The sequence below is a fragment of the Vanellus vanellus genome (genome assembly GCF_965231255.1).
Source record: "Vanellus vanellus genome assembly, chromosome: 11".
Lineage (NCBI taxonomy): Eukaryota > Metazoa > Chordata > Aves > Charadriiformes > Charadriidae > Vanellus > Vanellus vanellus.
Window position 1 is genome coordinate 2,631,690 of NC_138916.1, and position 20,170 is coordinate 2,651,859.

At 42.7% G+C, this 20,170-nt stretch overlaps 1 protein-coding gene across 1 annotated transcript in view; it reads left to right on the plus strand.

Annotated features, from left to right (window-relative positions):
• Positions 1-19,876, plus strand: part of NEO1 (neogenin 1) — a gene marked incomplete at its 5' end in the record, with an annotated part of 208,406 nt that extends 188,530 nt beyond the window's left edge. Inside the window, 8 exons of the mRNA XM_082488803.1 lie at positions 4,346-4,418; positions 5,260-5,403; positions 7,398-7,636; positions 8,333-8,425; positions 14,274-14,432; positions 15,782-16,036; positions 16,359-16,495; positions 18,978-19,876. Coding sequence (XP_082344929.1) covers positions 4,346-4,418; positions 5,260-5,403; positions 7,398-7,636; positions 8,333-8,425; positions 14,274-14,432; positions 15,782-16,036; positions 16,359-16,495; positions 18,978-19,061 — 1,184 coding nt within the window. The 3' untranslated portion in view covers positions 19,062-19,876. The remainder of the gene's footprint in view (positions 1-4,345; positions 4,419-5,259; positions 5,404-7,397; positions 7,637-8,332; positions 8,426-14,273; positions 14,433-15,781; positions 16,037-16,358; positions 16,496-18,977) is intronic.
• Positions 19,877-20,170: the final 294 nt, after the last annotated feature.

Genomic DNA, 20,170 nt, shown 5'->3' on the forward strand with positions numbered 1-20,170 from the left:
CAGATGTCACGTGAAGGGACGAGCGGGTTGTGCCAGAGCTGAATCATTGTGTCAAAATGAATTTGGGTTCAGCGATGGTCCAGCCAGCCTCCGACCAGCGATACACGATCTCGGCACGTAGAGGAGGAAGATCAAACAGATACCTAATTAGCACAAGTGCTGTTTTGTGAGCTCTACAGCTGTAATTGTTTTCATACTAACGGAAAGTGTGTCTGCTTTAGAAAGTCTTTTTTGCAAGAGAGAATCTGCTCATTTAGACTCCAGGCTCTCCTGAAGAGCACAGCGTTAGCTACAAAAAGCCTGAAGGTTTTAAAATGCTCGCCTGAAAAATGGTAGCTTTGAGTTTACTACATTGAATTATAAGGTGAAGGTCCCAGGGCTAGTTTTGCTTTCTTCCAAATAACGTACATGCCCAATAAAAAGGGGAAGAATTAGTCTAAAGGGATGAGTTTGAAAGGACGTTGGCAAGCGGCTCAGACATACTATTACGGAGATCCTAAAGGGCTTGAGAATGAGCTTTTTTTTTTTTTTCTTAACTTGCTTTTCAACTTGTTACTTAGAAGTAATGTATTAAATATGCTTTTACCTTCTGTGTACCAAATCATGCTGATACGAGGCCGTTACGGCGTAAATTTATATCCAGACTTGTATAAGGGAGACGCTAAGAGAGATTCAGGCTCGTTGGCGGGGAAGCAGATGCTCACCGTGTCAACAGGAGGGGAAGGGACTAGGGGAACGTTAAAAGGTTTTATTTAACAGTTGCTGTTTTCTCTTCTGCACTATTCTAACCTCAGCGGATAGCTAAATCTTCTCATTCAGCATTATCATCTTAAAGTAAGATATTTTTCTGGTAACAATTTGATGAAAATTTATAATATCATATAATTTATAGATCATAAAACCCTACAGAGAAGCCAAGAGAGTTTTGTGTCAGAATTCCTATAAGAACTCTCGGAGATTATAAATTGGGGCGGCAGGTTAAATGTAGAAAAGGAGAAGACGAGCCGAAGGGCAGAACAGGCTGCTCTGTGACGAGATCACTAAATCGCAGAATCGTGTTCTACAGGAAATAGCGGACAAGTCACTCCGGACTGGAAGGAACAAAACCACAATGGGAATGAGTCTGCAGCCTTAGTGGTTCTGTCTTATTTTTTTCTCTCCCCTACTTGCATGTTTTTCTTCTGTACGCAGCACACCGTATTGTTCTCCCACACCCCTCCAGAGCACAGAGCTTGTATTTAGGAGCAGGTAGTGGCTGTTGCCATCAGGCTTCAAGGAGTGGCACTGGCCTAGCACAAAGCAAAGGTCACCGTGTCTAATCACAGTAAAACTGCCCTAAAGTAACACAAAGGAAAAATATACTGTCTGGCTGCAGATACCTAATGGGTAACATGGAGATTGACAATCAAAAAAAAAAAAAACCAATTCCAAATAAATGTTTTCTTAAACTGTTCCTTAATATAGAAGGAAATGGAAAACCTCAACAACAAACTTTGTAAGAGCCAGGGGAAAAGGCTGCCGTCCGTACAGAAGATGCAGCACGTGCACGTGCTTGTTCAGAGCGTGTCACGCAGAAGCAGGGCTGTGGCGGTGGTGACCAGCCGCTTCCGAGAGAGGCGAGGAGTAGCAGCCCTTCTGCCCACAGACACTGCAGAGAAGGGGCAGCTCACCTTTCAGCTTGCGCGGCGTAAGGGATGAGCTCCCCAGAATTTAGAGGCTAAAGTGCTGATCCCTGGTTTCAGGAGTTAGATACTGAGATGCGTCTTGGTTAGGTTCCTAAATTTCATCCTGTTTTGAAAACTGGACTTTGTACCTTGTTGTTACCTTTGCTGTTTTGGAAATGCGCGGACACTGCCGCCACGCAGCCGCTGCCAGTGTCGGACGTCCCTGAGCTGCCGCGCTCGACAAGGGTTGTGCGCAGGTGGTTATTCCCAAGGATGCCCACACCCTTTGGAAATACGACTGCTTGCTGGAATACTGCTTTCTCCATATCACTGCCTTCCAACTTTTTTATCATCTAAATACGATGTATATTTAGATGTATATACTTTGTCACGTATACAGACACACCCGGGGGGTGTATTAAACCTGCAGATGGCTGTTCAGGGAGCGCAGACCCCGTGATAAACCCCAGCGGCTCAGTGCGTTACACTCACGTGTACCACTGTGCAGGTGATTTTCTCTATCTTATTATCTACTCCATTATTTTATGTCATCTGTTAACTTCAGTAGCAATTATTTTCATTTTCTTTCACGGTGTTATTAAGGATATTGAATTACACTTGGCCAAGCACAGGTCTTGGCAGAACTCATTAGAAATATCCCTCGTGAATAATGGCTCTGCAATTATAATTCTTATTCTTATCAGTTAATTAGTTGTTAATCTTGTTAATATGTGCCACATTGCTTTTTTATGAAGCTATTTTTAACAAAGCATTGTAGTCAGTAAAATGTTTTATGGAAGTCTAAATATAGTATGTCTGCATAGTTACTGTTACCAACCAAATTTAAAGTCTGACATTTAGTTTGTATGAAAATACCTGTTTTCAATAAAACAGAAGGATGGGCATAAAGTATGTCACCGTCCCCTAACTGTCACCTTTTGCATGATCTCGCCTATATTAAGGCTCCAGCTGCTCCACTAAAAATGCATAGAGTGTCTACTCATCCTTTTAAAATATTGTCAGTTGTTTTTATTTCCCCCTTCTCCCGCAGCTTTTCTGCTGCTCCGGAATATCTTCATCTAGGGGTTTCCTCCTGCCTTCTCAGTGCAAGTTATCTGGTCATACAGGTGTATATATATTAAATAGGAGCTGTTTAAAATCCTGTTAAATTATTCCTTTGCTGCTGCAAAATTGTTAGTCCAGTACTTCAAAGAGAGAACAGGTTTTCACCGAGCGCAGTGCCCTCTCCAGACTGGCAGGTGCGCTGTGCCTTTTCCATTATAGCTTTGTCCCACAATACGCTTTTTCCATGATTTTGGACTACGTCTGACTCCTCGCTGTATACATGTAACGTTCCTTCTTACCCTTCTCACTCATCCTCAGTATTCTTGCTGGTACCTTTTGGTGTTTTCACCAGTTGTCTTTATTTCACAGTGACTAACATACACGCTTTCACGTTAGGTTCACAATTTCCATTTGTTACGCATCCTTTAACGCATTACATCTCGATTAGAATGGATTTTTAGCTGAGAAAATCCTTCTGGTGGCGAAACTGGTGTATTTGTGGACTTTTTTTTTTGTGGTTTTGACTTTTTGCGCATAGCAGTGTAAAAATTTGCAAAGTATTATGGATCCCTATAACAAGAGGAATGTTCTTTGCATCTTGCTGTATGTTTCCCCTATTTCAGTATTTTTATCATTCACGGTAATTTTTCATTAGCGCATTTTAATGAAAACACAGAAGTGGAAGAACCAGGGTCTTGTATATCTTTATCTGCAGGAAGCATTCCGCTAACTCAGGAGAGGTCTTAACGTTAGAGGTGAACTTGTGACTTCACGCGTCTCGCTGCGGCAGCGAGGGATCTAAATTAGACCTGAATTACACAAGGGGAGGGACTTGTTAGAGGGAAAAGAGGACGGCGCTTCCATTTGGCACCTAGGAGCCCGCCAGCAGTAGCCGAGGTGTTGGAGAGGCTGTGTGATTTGCCTCAGTTTGGAATAATGGACGTATGGATATGTTTACTTCAGTTGTCAGCCTATAAACATAATGGTTTGAAAGGAATTAATTTGTTTTCGCAGTTTTCCCAAAAAACACGTCTGTGATACTTCATTGTCACTTGTGGCGAGGGTGAAACAAGCAGAAAGGAGTGGGGAGAAGTTGAAAGCAAGTTTTTTTATGGACAGGCAGGGACTGAATATTACTTTTACTGTGCTTTTGCTGTGTTTCCGATCTTCCACTTATTTCCAGTCTTCCACGCTTACTGTAATTAGGCATTAGGAAAAGAAACCCATATAACTACTGTTTCAAGATGATTTAACTGTTTGTACAAGTGTGGCAAAGCCATTTGCCTCAATATATACACCTATGTATTACTACCACTAAGTTTTTATATTTCAAAAAAAGAATACTAGTAGAGGCTCCTAAGCTGACTTAGGAAAATAGTAATGCAGGACACTAATTATTAAATGGCTCTTTTGAAGAAGCAGTTCTCTTCTTGGAGAAACACAGTTGCTGTTCAAAGCCAAATCGTGTTGCAGGGGAGAGAAAAGGAGAAAAAAAATGCTCACTGTGGTTCGGAGAGGTTCTGAAAGAGCTACCTTAGAAAGCTAACGTGTGTGTTTATGTGTGCGTGTGTGTATGTGTACGTATATAAAAGTAACACATCTATGACCTTTTTCAGCTTCAGGATCTGGAGGGAAAGGCAGCCGCCCAGTGGACATAGGACCAGATTACAAACCACCACTTGGTGGTAAGTGTTGTTACAAAGCTTTTCAATTTAAATGCAATGCCTTTTGGAGTTTCACCAAGTGAAGCTGTATCCTGCGGAAAATAGCTGTTTACAACCCTGACTACATCTGTTCCAGTAACTTTTTCTCTTTATGATGATAGCTGTTCCCACTCAAGAAATCGTATCTTACTTCTGCCGTAGTGTTCTTGCCTGCTGTGTGGGGTACATGGAACAAACATCATCGCATGCATTTACATTTCAGTCTTGATAAGCAGATCTTGTTCCCAGTTTAGTTTTAAATGGCTGCTGTAGTGCACAAGTGTAAAATTAATGCGGTAAGAACATATTAGGAAGGAAAAAAATCATCTTAACTCCTTCTCCTTATTAGCAGTGTGCATTGCGGAAGCCTTGCCCCAGGGTAACGCTCATTAGTGTTATGTAAAATATGTTTTCTTTCAGAGGAAAGTGACCGCTGTAGAATACTGATACCGATTCCTGTGATTACTGGGTCCAAGGGGATGCCCATAGTGCTAGAGTTTTAGCGAGGTCCCAGGTTAACTCTCCTTAAACTCTAAACCATTGCATTTTTTTATAACTATTTGAGTAGGGTGAACATAGATTTTTGCAGACTGTTAGTTGGAAATGGGTGTGTAAAGCACCTTATAGATTTGGCAATTGTACAGAAACACGGTTGGCACATGACAAAACAATAAGCAATCACGTCACTTGAAGTCCTAGCAAACAGTCTTTCTCGTTCCGCTAATCTGCATGAATCTAGAAGTCTTTGATGGGCACTGCTTGCTTTTGATGGGGACTTTTTCTATATAATAAATAACCTCTTTCTCCCCACTCAAACTTACAGGCAGTAACAGTCCCCACGGAAGTCCTACTTCTCCCCTGGACAGCAACATGCTCCTCGTAATCATAGTCTCTGTTGGAGTCATCACCATCGTGATCGTGGTGATAGTCGCAGTCTTCTGCACTCGCCGTACAACTTCTCACCAAAAAAAGTAAGACGTCCGGGTGGCGCTCCGCCCTCTCCTACCTTTCTCATTTAATTCTATTATTTAATCTTTTCTTTATGGTGCTTTGGAGTTTATTACTTTCGAGTCTTGTGGGCTGTAGAAATTCTGTTCTGACAACAGATTAGTGATGCAGTTTGCATTCTCACGTTCAGAAGATAACATGCATGGATACAGGTAAGTTATTGTGCGTGTGATGATGATGATGATGATGATGTTGATGTTCTGCTTTTCCTAATCAGTGTTTCAGAGTTTACAAACCACCAAGAGTTTACAAACCACCAAGAGTTTCATGTATATCTGCACTTGCCCCTTTCTAAGGAGAAATTATTGTTTAAAATACTGGGATTATCTGGCATTTTTTCTTTAAAAAGCAGTGTTTGCGGTACTCGCAGCATTTTCTGGTGAATGTCTCGCTGGAAGTTTACATGGTCATCTGAGAGCTTAACGTCTCTCATTTTGCAGCAGGGAGAGCGGCAGCGTTCATTTGGGCAGAGCGGCGTGCAGGCCCGGCTGTTGTGTTTCCAAACGCGAGTTGATACTTGGGTTCAGAGCTGCTGTGAGCTCAGCAGCTCAGGCAGATTCTCGCTTCTGTTCTTAGCAGGCACTTCACTGTGTGGAGTCGGTTTACAAGCTGTGCACGACGCTGTGCAATTTTTAGATAGGTTTCTGGAGTGGAATCTCAACCTGGTACTGGACTCCTTAGAAAAATGCTCCACAGTCCTAAATATAGGTGTGCATCTGAACTCTTCCCTCGTTTAGAGCCTCTGAATTCAGACTACAGTAGCGATGCTTCTGCTTATAGGTTGTTTCTGCATGTCCTTTGAAAGAACTGAACAGAGCTGAAAGGTTTTTTTTTAAGTTTGAAAAGACTCTGTTATGCAAAACTGAATTTTAAAAGAGTGATTAAAAGCCAGGCTTAGAAGATCATCTCCACTTGCTTCGCTGAAGCCGAACCATCCTGCAAAAATGCAAGTTCTACCAGAGAGGAGAGCAAAGATATATGTGAGTGATGGTCTAGCAACTGAGGGATGTGCTTGGGAGAGGGCAAAATTCATGGGTCTGTGCCGAAGAGATGTATTTTATTTTCAAAGTGCAGAAGTAACCCTGTGAAATCTTGCCTTTGTTTTCCCAGTTTCTAAATGCCACCTCTCACACGCAGCAACCCGCAACCAGCGAATAACCTTCTGAGCTCTTTCAGTCGTTCAACTGCTGTGCTCAAAGCAGGGTGCCGGCTGCACATCCGGCTGCGGATCACCTACGTGAGGAGCTCCGTTCATTGATACTTTCAAAATTAGGCATATCTTAGCCATTTCTAGCGAGCGTGCTACCCAGAAAGGGACTTCTTCCAGCTTTGGCAGGAGCCAAAGTGAGGAGCTTGCTTGGAGGGCAGTGCTGGAACTCTAAATTTTACTTTTCCAAAATTCCGTCATGTCAAATGTCTGCCTCACAATCCCTTTGCCGCTGCTGCGGCTATTCAACAGCGATGAAGAAGCTTTTTAGTTAGATGTGTCTCACCTGAGCAGTGGTAAAATGAACGTTCTTGTCATTAGTCTTTAGACTTAACCATCCTGTTGGGATAATTGGCTATTTGCACACTTTTTCTGCAGTTATTGTTTGAGGTTGTTTGTAAGCCCTGGAGTACGGGCACAGCATGACGTACGTACGCTTTGTGTTTAGAATATTCTCTTAATAACCCTAAGTACCGGGAACTTAATTTTTGTTAATGAAAGTTTAGACTGTAGCGCGCAGTTCTGCAGCATGTGGTAGCATTTGAGACAAATTTCATGGCATCAGAGTTGCGGAATATGCTTTGAGATGTCAGATGTGCTTCTATGTAAAATTCAAAGCTTCCTGCCCAGTGGGTAGCTTTTGCTCAGCTGGATACCAGATCTGAAGGAAATCTCAGTGCAAATTTGCCTTTTTCAACAAGTGAAAGGAAGCCTCCATCTAAGACCGTTTCATTTGTTTTCCTTCCCAAGGAAACGAGCTGCCTGCAAATCAGTGAATGGGTCCCATAAGTACAAAGGAAACTCCAAAGATGTCAAACCTCCCGACCTCTGGATCCATCATGAAAGACTGGAGCTAAAACCCATTGATAAATCTCCAGATCCCAATCCAATCATGACAGATACTCCAATCCCTCGCAACTCCCAAGACATCACCCCAGTTGATAATTCCATGGACAGCAATATCCATCAAAGGCGCAATTCCTACAGAGGTGAGCTATCGACAAGTACTTTGACCATGATGTTTAAAATTAAATAGGTTTTACTGTATCTGGTGAAATCACTTTATTGACATATTATTCAGTTACCTGTACCGTTTCTGTTCTTATTTTCCAAGTAGTGAATTGGTTTTGTGCCTCATTTGTAAGACTCTGAAAAGGATGGATCACATGTTTTAGTGAGAAAATTGAGTGCCCAAGAGTTAAATCATGAATTTCCCTTGGTAAATACTGATTAGTAATCAGAAGATCATCTGGCAAGTGTTTCCTATCAAACTGCTGAGAGTCGCGCGTGACATTTTTTCCAGCAGTCGAACACTCAATGAGGTTAAAGGTGCTTTAACGAGCTGCTGCTCGGCTCCTGTGACGTGGGTGAGTTTTCACTCGGTGAGTGGTTAACTTGGTGATCCAGCACGTCTCACCCATACATATGACTCTCTGTGCAGCCACTCATTGCCCAGAGTTGCGTTTTCATTATGACCTGGAGAGTTTCTCCAGCGCCAAATAAACTTTACCCTCCCTTCCACCTTCTAGTGAAGGATGAAAGAGCTGTTTTTATCAATTATGAGTCACAGAACTGCTTACAAACAAGACAGCCCAGAAATAAAGAGAGGAGGATTGAAATCATCTGATACGGTGTCGCAGAAGTCTTGCTGCTAGGGTGAATAACCTTCAGTGTTGTTCCTTCAGGGCACGAGTCAGAGGATAGCATGTCCACGCTGGCGGGAAGAAGGGGGATGAGGCCCAAGATGATGATGCCTTTTGATTCTCAACCGCCTCAGCGTAAGTCAACAGCCCACCTACCAGCTGGCTTGAAATTGGGAGCACCCAAACAAGCCGTGCTGATGCCGTGTGCGCAGGCACACACACTCCTGTACTGCCTTCCTGCGTACACCTCCTACGTAATTCTGTCCTGTCCGCAGTGGAAGCAGTTCAGAGAAGACATCCTGAATCCCTTGTCCTGAAGGCAGAGTTAGAGCGAGTTAAAAGGAAAAACTGAACAGCTGTATTTGAGCGAGCTGGAGGCACGCTGCAAAAGTGAGGAAGAGTTAGGAATGCGTCCAGTGGTCTGTCTGTCCCAGTCTCCAGCAGCAGCAGCTGCAGGTGCTTTTTAGGGAGAGCCTATGAGCCTGGCTGCTTTTTGTAGTCCATTCCCTGTGCACTCTGCTGGTATCCAGCTGTTACGTAGGAATCGTAGAGAGTTGGTACATCTCTGTCAGGTTCTTCTGCGCTGTTAGTTTTCTCCTCCTCCCCAGACCAAACAGCCTTTTCAGCCGCCCCTCATGAGGCAGCTACTCCATCCCCTTGATCGCTTTAGTTGCCATTCTCAGAACCATCTTTAACTTCACTATGTGCTTCTTGAGATGCAGAGAGGCCAGAGCTGCACACAGTACCACCACGGTCTTACCGAGCAGGAAGCAGCGTCCTCTGCCTTGTTCTCAATACCTTCCTGCTGAATGAGGAGCTACGCGATTCTGTTGGCTCTTTTGGCTGCTGTTGCATATGGAGCTAATGATATCGGAGATCTGTCAACCGCATCTCCAAAAACCTCTTTGCTGAGTTGTAACTCCCAGTTCTGAGTTCGGCATCGTAGAAGTACTGTTTGGGTTATTTTCCCTCAGTGTGCTACTGTCCGTGGAAGCGATGCTAAAGTTTACCTGCCGTCTCTCTGCCCGCTCGCTCAGTCTTGCGAGGCCCTTCCGGAGCTCCTTGCTGTTTGACTGCCCCAAAGACCTTAATATAATTGACAAACTGGAAGACTTCTCTGATTGCTTCCATGTGTGGGTCACTGAGAAAGATGGTTGACTGAAACCAGTCCCAGCACTGATACCGGGGGAATCTCCTGCTGACTTTCCTCTGTCTTAAAAATTGATTGTCAAGCCCCTCCCTTGCCTTTGTAGCTGTGACCGGCTTTCAGTCCATAGAAGAGCTTTCCCTCAGCAACAACGTAGTGTTTTAACTCTGGAGTGGACCCTTGTCAGAGCCTTTTTGAAAATTTAACTGTATTGTATTTCCTGGTTCCCTTTATTGACATATTTACCTTTATTGACATATTACCTCGTCCATCAGATAGGACGAGGGGGAATGGCTTCAAACTGGAAGAGGGGAAGATTTAAATGAGATATTAGGAAGAAATTTTTCTCTCTGAGGGTGGTGAGCCCCTCGCCCAGGGTGCCCCGAGAAGCTGTGGCTGCCCCATCAGTGGAGGTGTTCAAGGCCAGGTTGGATGACGCTTGGAGCCACTTGGGCTGGGGGGAGGCGTCCCTGCCCAGGGCAGGGGGGTGGGACTGGATGATCTTCAAGGTCCCTTCCAACCTAAACTGTTCTGTGATTCTATGATTACTGTCTTGAAACTGAGATTAGTGAAGCAAGATTTACTTTTACAGCAGTCACGCTTTCTCTTTTCTAAACGACCCCGTTTACCCCCATCTGCAGTGATCTTACTCTTACACCGAAATATATAGCTGCTGTCCCCGCTGCACGGACAGCTATTTGTGAAGCGGTTCCTGACCAGCTGCAGTTGTCAGTCCACCCTCCTATGGCAAACCAAAATCAGCGTGGATTTATGCTAAAATGTGGTAGTGGCTCAGGAGCAGCTTCAGAAACGGCTCAGCTGCTCATCCAGTAGGAGACAATTAGGGAGCTGGGGCAGTAGATCACCACCCGTCTCGGTGCCAGGCATCCCCGCTTGTCAGCTACTTTCCTGACGGACTGAGCAGAAGAAATGGCTCTGAAGGAGGAACACTGCTCAGTTTCTGAGAAGTATCCCAAAAGCCTGCAAAATGTAGAGCGGCTTTGCTCCACAATGTATCTGTTGTACAAATTAGAACATGGATAGACCGCTGAGAGGGGCTGAGGTTTTGCGAGTCTGGCGGAGCAGACTCTAAATGAGGAGGATGTCTGGTTTGTTATTTCTCATCTGTGTATTTCCCTGGCATGATTTGAGCAAAAGTGCTGAACTGGAATTTTGTGGAGCCAGTAGAAATATCTTTTAATTACTATTATGAAATATTTTAAGAATTAAACAATATATCTCGCTTTCAAATGGTGACTCTGAGATGGGAAGGGACTTGGCTAAACCCCTAAACAACCAGACTGAAGCCCTGACCTGAGAACACAAGTAAAAAGTACCAAAGTTAACATGCAGTGACAGAATGGTGAGGCTAAATTACACGGTGCCTGTCTGGTCTGAGCTTTAGACTCCCCTGAGCACTGTGTTCACGTTCAGCCCTGTAGCCCGGTAATTGCTACCACAGGTTCTTGTCTTTTGTGGAATTATTTCAGGCCAGTCCGTTACATTTCAATTTCCTAACTTTTTGCTTTATTTACCTAAAGTGGGTGCTTGGTTTCCTTGGCCTTTACGTGCTTTTTCAATTGTCCCGATGACCCGTTTAGCTCAGTTTGTGAATTTTTTACTGTTTGCTTGTTTTACAACCTTTTTACAAGAGCACTATCTTTTTTTCTTGGTTTTAAAATAAATAGTCTGATGCTCCTTGTTTTCTCCCAGTTTTGTGTGTATGAGGGAGAAGTGGAGGATACAGTTTTACACTGATCGTCTTTACTCGATTCTTGTTCTTAAAAGTTTGCTGTCAAATACAGGAGTCTAACGTTGCAGCTATTGGATGCTGATGATTTCCTGTCCCGTGCCAGGTGCTAGAACATGATGAATTCAGACTTGTGTGACCCCGTAGGAAATTCAGACCGCAATAAGTCTTCCCTTGCGCTCCTCTGTGTTTTTTCTCTACAGGGGATGCAGCATTGGATACACACAGCGTAAGATAAACTCACAGAGGAGCCCGTGCTGAAGTACTCCACAGCAGCAGTGTAGCGAAGTACCCCCTCGTGCTACGTTATTCAGTGAGAAAGTTACTCAGCAACTTAGATGATCAGTCCCACGTAGGATGAAAAGATGTACAATTGATACAAGTGATACATATTTTAGGGTCCAGTCCTACCTTTTGATGGTATTCAGGCTGGTGTGATAATGGGGGCAGATACAGTTGGGGGTAGGATTTTCCCTTGCAGCACTAAACCCAGCTGTGACATCCCTTTTTGATACCAGGCCTGCTGCGTTCGCTTGAAAAGCCTGTCTGTTTTCCCCCTCTTTATTAGATATTGCCTCGTCCAGAAAGAACGAACCAGAACCAGACACAGCTGGCTCGGTGTGACAGGTTAGCGCGAGGCACTAAATGTCAGGAAGGGTACGTAAGGTCTTCTGGTGCCGTAGGGCTTGAGATTGGTTTGGTGTGACTTTGTTTGACTTTTTATCCTGTTTGCGAAAGCTCTGAGGGCTTCCAACTGTACATTTCTATTTTATAGTAAGCAGAAACGTTAACGTAATGTCTTTAGATACCTTTTTGCAGAAGCTACACAGAAAACTGACACCAGTACGTGAGGCCATTTCTCAGCAAGCAACGCAGAAGGCAGGACCATTTATTTAGTGTGTTTAAGTCTGTTCCTGCAGATAGCTTCCTATGCCCTCCCCCAGCATTGAAATCTAGTTATTTACCTCTTAAAAACTAAATTAGGATAATTTAGTATGTTCATTTTTAGTATAATTTACAGTAATGGTGTGTGCCTAGTTAGTTCCTTCTTTAACAGCTGGAAAACAAAATTCTGGAAAGATATTAGGAAGCAAACGTCTATTTCTTTCTTAACGCAACCCATTTCTATTTATCCAGTTCTTCATCTGAACTTTTCCTTGAAATTAAACAGCACATCGTGATCTTGAAGAGCTGCTGGTACTACAGACTGCTTTTTGACCTGCAAAGCTATCAGATTTAGGTCTGATAACCCAGGAAATTATTAGCAAAACCCAGCAGTTCAGCTGGATGGCTCGGTGGCAGGGTAGACTTTCTGGCTTTTCACTGCATCAGGTTTCTGCCACTTGCTCAACCAGATTCTGCTTCGGATAGTGTTTCGGCGCTACTAGAATTTTGTGTTCTTCTCTCCTTCTCTGAGTTTTTAGGAAATGTCTTGAAAGGTGTAGTGTATGTGCATGATTTTTTTTTTTTATTGTGATTGCAAAAACACATAGTCTTTAGTCCTAACATGCTTTATATTTGATAATGATTGAAGTGTTTGCTGAAACATGGGTCTAGACCAGTGGTCTCTACAAATAGAAGTGATTAAAATGTTTATGCCTGGAAAATGTTACGCCTTAAAATCTATATGCCTCCTGCCTTGCTGACACGTAAGAGAACTCCCAGTGTCTCTGCTGACTGCTGTCTCTGCTGGATTTCTGATCTCCAAGCTTTTGTGGTTATTCCTCCGTTTGCCAGTTCCCTGCAAGACAAAGTGGCATTTTAATCTCCCTTGAAGCTCTTAGTGAGAACGTCTGACTTTTCACATCCCCTCCACAGCTTTCTCACAGGACTTAAATCTAGAACCTACTGATGACTCAGTATTAGAGTTTAGTTACTCTGCATTTACAAGAGGTTGATAATGACGTTAGCTTTCTATTGGTGCATCTCACTGGCAGAGAGAAATTGGTTATTACCAATAGCTGAAAATCTCTAAGTACATTTCCTCCACTGGTCAATTCACATACCCTGCCCTGCTGACAGCCTGTTTTTCAGGAAATGAAGGAGTCAAAGGGTTCAAATTTGCTTAGTCAGCCTCCAAGTTGGAACCGCATGCATCAATGTAAGAAGTCTTAACTAAACTCACCATTATAATGATGGATTTGTGCATCATGTCGTTCCTAGAAAGTAACTTTCAAAGGCAGCACATCTGAACAATTTCCAGAAAAGCTTCAAAAGAAAGTAACCAACCGCAACTTTTTTTTTTCTTTATAGTGCTTGTGGTAGCATTTCCTTCCCATTTCCTATGTTGAGACTCCTTCTCATGAATGATTTTAAGCATTTCAGTATTTTAGTCTGACATAAGAGCTAAATTCTGCATGTGCTTTTCATTAGGTGGGGAGTAGTGAGAGTTTGTTTTGCCGTTATCACAAAAGAGTGAGAGCAAAGGATGATTTACACTAAGTATAAAATTCATGTCTCAAGTAGGAAAAGGAAAATAGCAAGGTAAAAAAAGAGGGGAAAAAAGAAAAAGAAGCTTTTGGTTTGAGTGTACCGGAGCAGAGCTTTATTAAGTCTGCACAGAGGGAATAAACGGAGCCTTTGGCAACTTGTCCTACTCTTATCATTTGTCTTGCATCATTTAATTAACCAAAGATGCCACATTTGGTTACAATGCTAAGAAATTCAATGGCAGCCAGAAATTATTTTGGAATCTGAAGTCATATGTCTCCTGTATTAGGTCTGACATTTGTAGCACAGCGTGAAATAACAGGGAAGTTCTAAAGGGAGCTGAACTTCATTTTTCTTGAGCATAACAGAAAGCGCTTGAAAGATACAGCCGAGGGAGATGCACTTTCTGCACGGGAAAACGAAGAGCTCTGCCTCTTTTGGGGATTTTGTGTCTTGGCATGGAGGGAACTAAAGTGCTGGAGGAGAGCTGGAAAATTGGCACTGAAACATGTCATCTCGGTGTCATTGTAACTCTGCTGAGCAGTTGGCTCCCCGTTCAGTGGCTCTGTGGGAGAAGGGAGGGATATGGTGCGTTTCAGCACATGTGCATGCTTGTCTGTATGTTAAGCATTTTTCTGTCTTATATTCATTCACAGCTGTGATTAGTGCTCATCCCATCCATTCACTCGATAACCCTCACCATCATTTCCACTCCGGCAGCCTCGCTTCTCCAACTCGCAGCTATCTCCATCACCAGGTCAACCCGTGGCCGATTGGCACATCCATGTCCCATTCAGACAGGGCCAATTCCACAGGTGAGATATAAACCATCAGGTAGATTTTGCTTGTAATGGAACAATGAGTTAAACATGTGGAAATCAAAACCTGAAACTTAACTTGGTCAGTCTCCATTGTGGTGTTCCATGAGAGGCAGAGTGATGGGTTTAAGTACAGACAAAAACCTCAATAGGTTGAGTTTTCCGTAGACAGTTTCTTGTGTAGATCAGATGCTGATCCTTGAGATACAAGATGTCCTTGGAAAAGGAGGCTTAATGTTCTATATACAACTTTGAATAGGAAGATTCCTTATTCTAAAGCCTTCAGCCCTGGAGTCTGAAGCATTAGATTAAATCGAATTTGAGCTACTTAATATGATAACGTTTTTCTAATGAGTTGTGTTTAAAACGAACAGAGGACAAAAGTTCAGACTTTGCGACTGAGAGCTGACACGCGTTAATCTTCCTGAAGCACACAGAAAATTGTGGTGATTTCTATGCAGCATTTTCAGGCTGGAAGCACAATCATTTGCAATGGTTTTCATAATGTCTCCAGCGGTCTGAAAAATTCCGAAGCAGCAGTATCGCTAAATTGCACGTAGGTAACATCTTGAGATGAAGTGAATTCTGAGCTTCTCTAGTTTATGGTCTACACTTGGAATTAAGGTGCCACAGCCAACAGCATTGTTTGCTTTTTCCTTTTGAAAGCAATTCATGAGGCTGCAAAAACAGACGTTAGAGGCAGAGGGTTCCCTTGTTCTCTTTTTATACTGCTGAAGTGACAGCTCTCACAATCCAGATCTTCTCCAGCCTGTGGTCCGAGGAGGATCACGATGCCCTAAATTCAATATACCATCTCATTGTCCTCTTAGATCAGGGCGGAGCCTGCTGCAGGCAAACAAATGGAGCCTGTGATTTCATTTTAGCTTTCAGCAAGTAAAGGGATTTCAAGTCTATCTCAGAAAAAATTTGGCTCTTCTATGTGCACTACAGTGATATATGCTTAATGTAGACCTGTTTAAGGATGCCAATACTATGAAATACTCAAGGGTAAAATGAGAATGAAGACTTCTGTTCCATGCTGTTTATCTGAGGTCTTATTATATGTAGTTGTTTCAGTGCAAAACTGTTGATTTGGTATTATGCCTCTGGAGTCATTTGGTTCTCAAGCTTATTTTGTTACTAGACAGCTGTTGCTGTTCACCTTAAAACAGGACAGTTACACAGAATCGGTGTTACTTGCGACACAGATCGTTAATCTGTGAATTCACTTCTTGGCTTATAACAACGATCTTGGAAAAGGCGCTTGTAAACACTACTGTGATGTTTCCATCTGACCACAGAGTTCAAGAAAAGAAACACCTTTTATTTTTGTGTGTCTGTTACAGAATCTGTTCGAAACACACCGAGCACGGACACCATGCCGGCATCCTCCTCTCAGACGTGTGCTGACCACCAGGATCCTGAAAGCACCCCAGGGTCTTACCTGGCTAACGCACAAGAAGAGGACTCGGCTCAGAACCTCCCTACGGCACACGTGCGTCCGTCCCACCCGCTGAAGAGTTTTGCAGTGCCGGCAGTTCCACCAGCTGGTTCCACGTATGACCCTGCGTTGCCAAGCACACCGTTGCTGACTCAGCAAGGTGAGCAGGGGAAAACTGGCAAGACACACGTGCCAAAAAGAGAAAAAGGAGAAAATGAGAGAAGCTCCTTAAGGGGCAGGGGGTAGAGTTGGGCATCAAAGGAAATAGAGGCTGGAGTGAATTTTGTTGGTATCATTTTCAAGGCCCTTTTTTTTTTACGTACATAGATAAAATAGACAAAAATTCAAATTCAGCATTCTGTTATTTAAAGTGTTCATTTCCCTCTAATAGAGTCCTTTCTATTCTCCTACTTTCAAGAGCTTTCTGAATAGGCAAAAGAACTAATTAACTGAAGCGTAACTATATAACAATTGTTTTTAAGCTCCTAACCATCCAGTTCACTCGGTGAAGACTGCGTCAATTGGAACTTTAGGAAGAACTCGACCTCCCATGCCAGTGGTAGTTCCCAGTGCCCCTGATGTGCAGGAGACCACCAGGATGCTCGAGGACTCGGAAAGCGTAGGTACTCTTACACTGCCACTGGCTTTCTTTGGCAGTGCTTACCAAACTGTGGTGAACTCTGTTTATATGATACTTGTAAACTTCAGTAATGTTTGCGCTGAGACTTTCAAAGGCAGAGGATGATGAGGCTTCTGACCTCCACCAAGTGCCGTTGCCTGTTAACCCGTGTAAGAAAAATCGAGTGCAAATACCTTGTACACAAGGCAGCAAATTCAGAGAATACGCACTTAAATTGCCAGAATTAGTAGTGCTCTCTAAATCTGAAAATTACTTAAGAGTGTACGTACCGTCATTCCTCATTACCCAGCGCTAAACAGACACCGTGCTTCCATCTGTTCCCGTCCACAAGGCCCACTCAGGCAAAAACTGAAAAACCTTTGACAACATTTTGGCTGAACTGAAGGTATCAGTTGAACATAGAGTGAAGTTCTCAGAGATTTCCTCTCTTGACTCATGCTCGGTGCTTCTGCTTTCTGCCAGCCTATCGCCAAAACAAGGAGAGGAGAGCAAAGACAGATACCATCTGTAGCAGTAGTATTTTCACTCTTGACAGTACGTAGCGCCTAATGGAGCTTTAGTTTACGACTTGGGCTTCTATATGCCAGCTTCCGTACTGGAGCTGTGGAAGTGCCCTGCGCATCTGTTTTTTGGCTGCTTATCTTGATGTAAAGAGCATCTTTGTTCACAGAACTGAAGGCCTCCAACAGTGCCGTTTGCTTTTCTGTACAGCTTAAGATGTTGTGTTCACGCTTGCTTTGAGATGTCATTTATTTCTGTCTGGTTTGCAAGCGTACCGTGCCTGGATCCTATTAGAGTCGGGCAGCTGCAGCTTCCTGCGCTGCTGCAGAGCATCCAGAGTGTCATTGCAAATGGAAAATTTAGCATTAATGCCAAAATGTTTAAAGCCATCATCCCAAATATTTTTTTAGCTACTCATACAAAAGCGTTCTGACTTTCTGGAAAAAAATGCAACTGTTGGGCTTCTTTGGAAATAGCTTTTAAGGAGTGAGGATGTTTTTGGGTGTCAGGCACTAGAAGAGCTGTTTTCTTTTCAAAGCGCAAGCTGAGAAGTTACTGTATTAGCTATTGTGTTACTGCTACAGGAGATGCTTATTTTGAATTAATGTTTCTTTTTTTTTCTTGTTTCCTTATTGTCCTTTCCTTTTGTCACCCACTTGATTTTATTTCTGTATGCGCTGGTCTAGAAACTGTACGCATGCTTGATTTGGTGCACTTTTGCCCTCCTGTCTAGTTGTCACTCCTACTTCATTCTTGTTTTTGATTGGTACCAGAAATATACTCACTAGTTTACTCATCAACAAATCTGTAATATTAAAATTTATCTTAGTACATTTTTGATTAATAAATTAGTACAATATAAAGTCACCGGGCACACTAAATACTAGTCTAATTGTGAGGTTTAAAAATGAGGATTAGATAGTGATTTGAACTGATACTGCTTTTTTATGAGAGCCTGTAGAAATGTGTCTGAGCACTTGCATCTCACTGCTATTTATCATTGTCAGTGGTCGGCAGACAATGCATTGGGCACAGGACAGAGAGGACTTTTCTGGTACAATCTAGATTGCTTGGTAAACTGGAAAGTGTCTGCTGTGTTCGTTGCTATTTAAATGAAAGAAAAGGTTCGCCTCCAGAAGCAAAAGAAGGGAGATCGCAGTCAGGGTTGAGGGCTCCACTCGGGGAAGGGCTCCAGTCTTACGGTAGACGATCAGCTGAGCAGTAACTTTAATATTAGACTCTAGCCAGAAGGTCTAATAATGGACCTTAAATATATAGCGCAGAAACTATCACGCAGGGTTCTGTTGCTTCTGCTTTGGCATTAGCAGAGCTGGTACTGGAATAGCAGGTGCAGCCTGGCTTACCTTCTGTGAAAGCGGCGTTGAGAGAGCAAAGAGGGTTTGGAGAAACGCTCCAAGAACAAAAGGGGTTGAAAACGACGCAGCACTGAGAAAGCCTTGGTGACAAACTAGCTCACACTATCTACCTACATACGTGCATTGATAAAGAACGATGATAGCTCTTCAGTATGGCTGAAGTTAGACAATCGAGGCTAAAAATGGAGTATGATTTTAGCAAGCATAATTACTCTCAAAACAGTTTTATTTGAAGCGATTCCTTCAACCTTTTTTTCCAATTAAGCTGGGAAGCTTTTTCGAAAATATCTACTTTGGTTCAAAGGAAGCTGTTATCTTGAAGCAGGAACTGATACAAGGAAAAGAGATAAGATGATCGTGGTGTTAAAAATCAGTGAAACTATGAATCACTATTGCAAAAAGATTGCACTTAAAATAGAGAGTTGTTTCAAGTTATTAATTCCTGTAACTGTCGATAAATCTGCTGCTGCTTATTCATATGTCAGGGTCACAATCTCCACCAGAATCACTGATCTTGTTTCTTATTCTGTCCCTCTTTGAAGAAAGCAAGTCACCTTGTCAATAACTCTTTATATCTCTCGCAGAATTATGAACCGGATGAGCTGACCAAAGAGATGGCCCACCTGGAAGGACTTATGAAGGACCTTAATGCCATCACTACAGCATGACCACCTTCAGCAGGACATGACTCCAAACAGTTTCACAAATCTTGGGACTCAGCCTTGGAACACAAGGAATTGTACAGAGAAAAAAAAAAAAAAAAAACAAAACAAAAAAAGAGAAAAGAAACAGAAAGAGGGACAGCACACGAGAGCTTACACAGAAAGCAAACGAACCAACCAGTGCGTTTGTGCTACAGCTGGTCAAAAAGAGATGACCTTACTTGTCATCATCCTGCAATGAAGTCATTGCCAAGTTGAATTCCATTTACCTGCTGAGACCGTGCAGGATGGGACGCATCAGGCTGAAATCCAGCATCCAGACAAAAGGAAAAAAAAAATGGACTTCGTGGGGTTTTTTTTTCTGGTCAGGTTTTGTCTCAGTGGTGTGATTGCCCTGCCTTTTCAGTGTTGGACATTTGCATTTATGTACAATTTTATTTGTGTTTTTATTTTATCTTTTTTTATAAAAAGGAAAAAATATTGTAATCAAAAAAAAAAAAAAGGAGAAACCGTTGTTTTCCACGGCCTAGACCGATGTTTGACTGCTTGTTCTGTTGTGTATGAAAATTCCTTGCCAGCGTGGGTTGTTCTGTTTTGTTTTTTATTCTGCGTATAATTACGTCCCCTTCTGGCAGTTAATCCATGGCCTTTTGGGATGCTGCACTGCTATTTGTAAGCTTTTTTTATTATTTTTATATTATAATTATTAAAAGCCTGACTTTTCTCCTCTCATCACTGTGAGATTACCAGTCTGTTTGAATTGAAATGTAATTTGAAAGGCTTGTTTGTCGCTTTTTGTGCAGTTTCAATATTTTGAGTGGGGAAAAGTAGATGGGGAAGGGGAGGGGATCCAGTGGGAGGTTTCATTATTGTTGTTTTCCTGTCTTTCTGCATTGACTCGAAAGACTGAAGAAAATGAAAGCATCTTCTGTAACGTCCTTCCTTGTAACTTCAGCATACTGTGTCTCTGGTTACTGAATTGCAGTGAGAGTCTCATTTAGAAACATTAGAAAAAAATTTCCTCCTGTAAAGTAGGGTTCCTTATGTTTAGATGACACTACAGCTTATTTTGGCAACAGTGCTCTGTTTTGGTGGTGTTAGTTTAAAGATCGCGT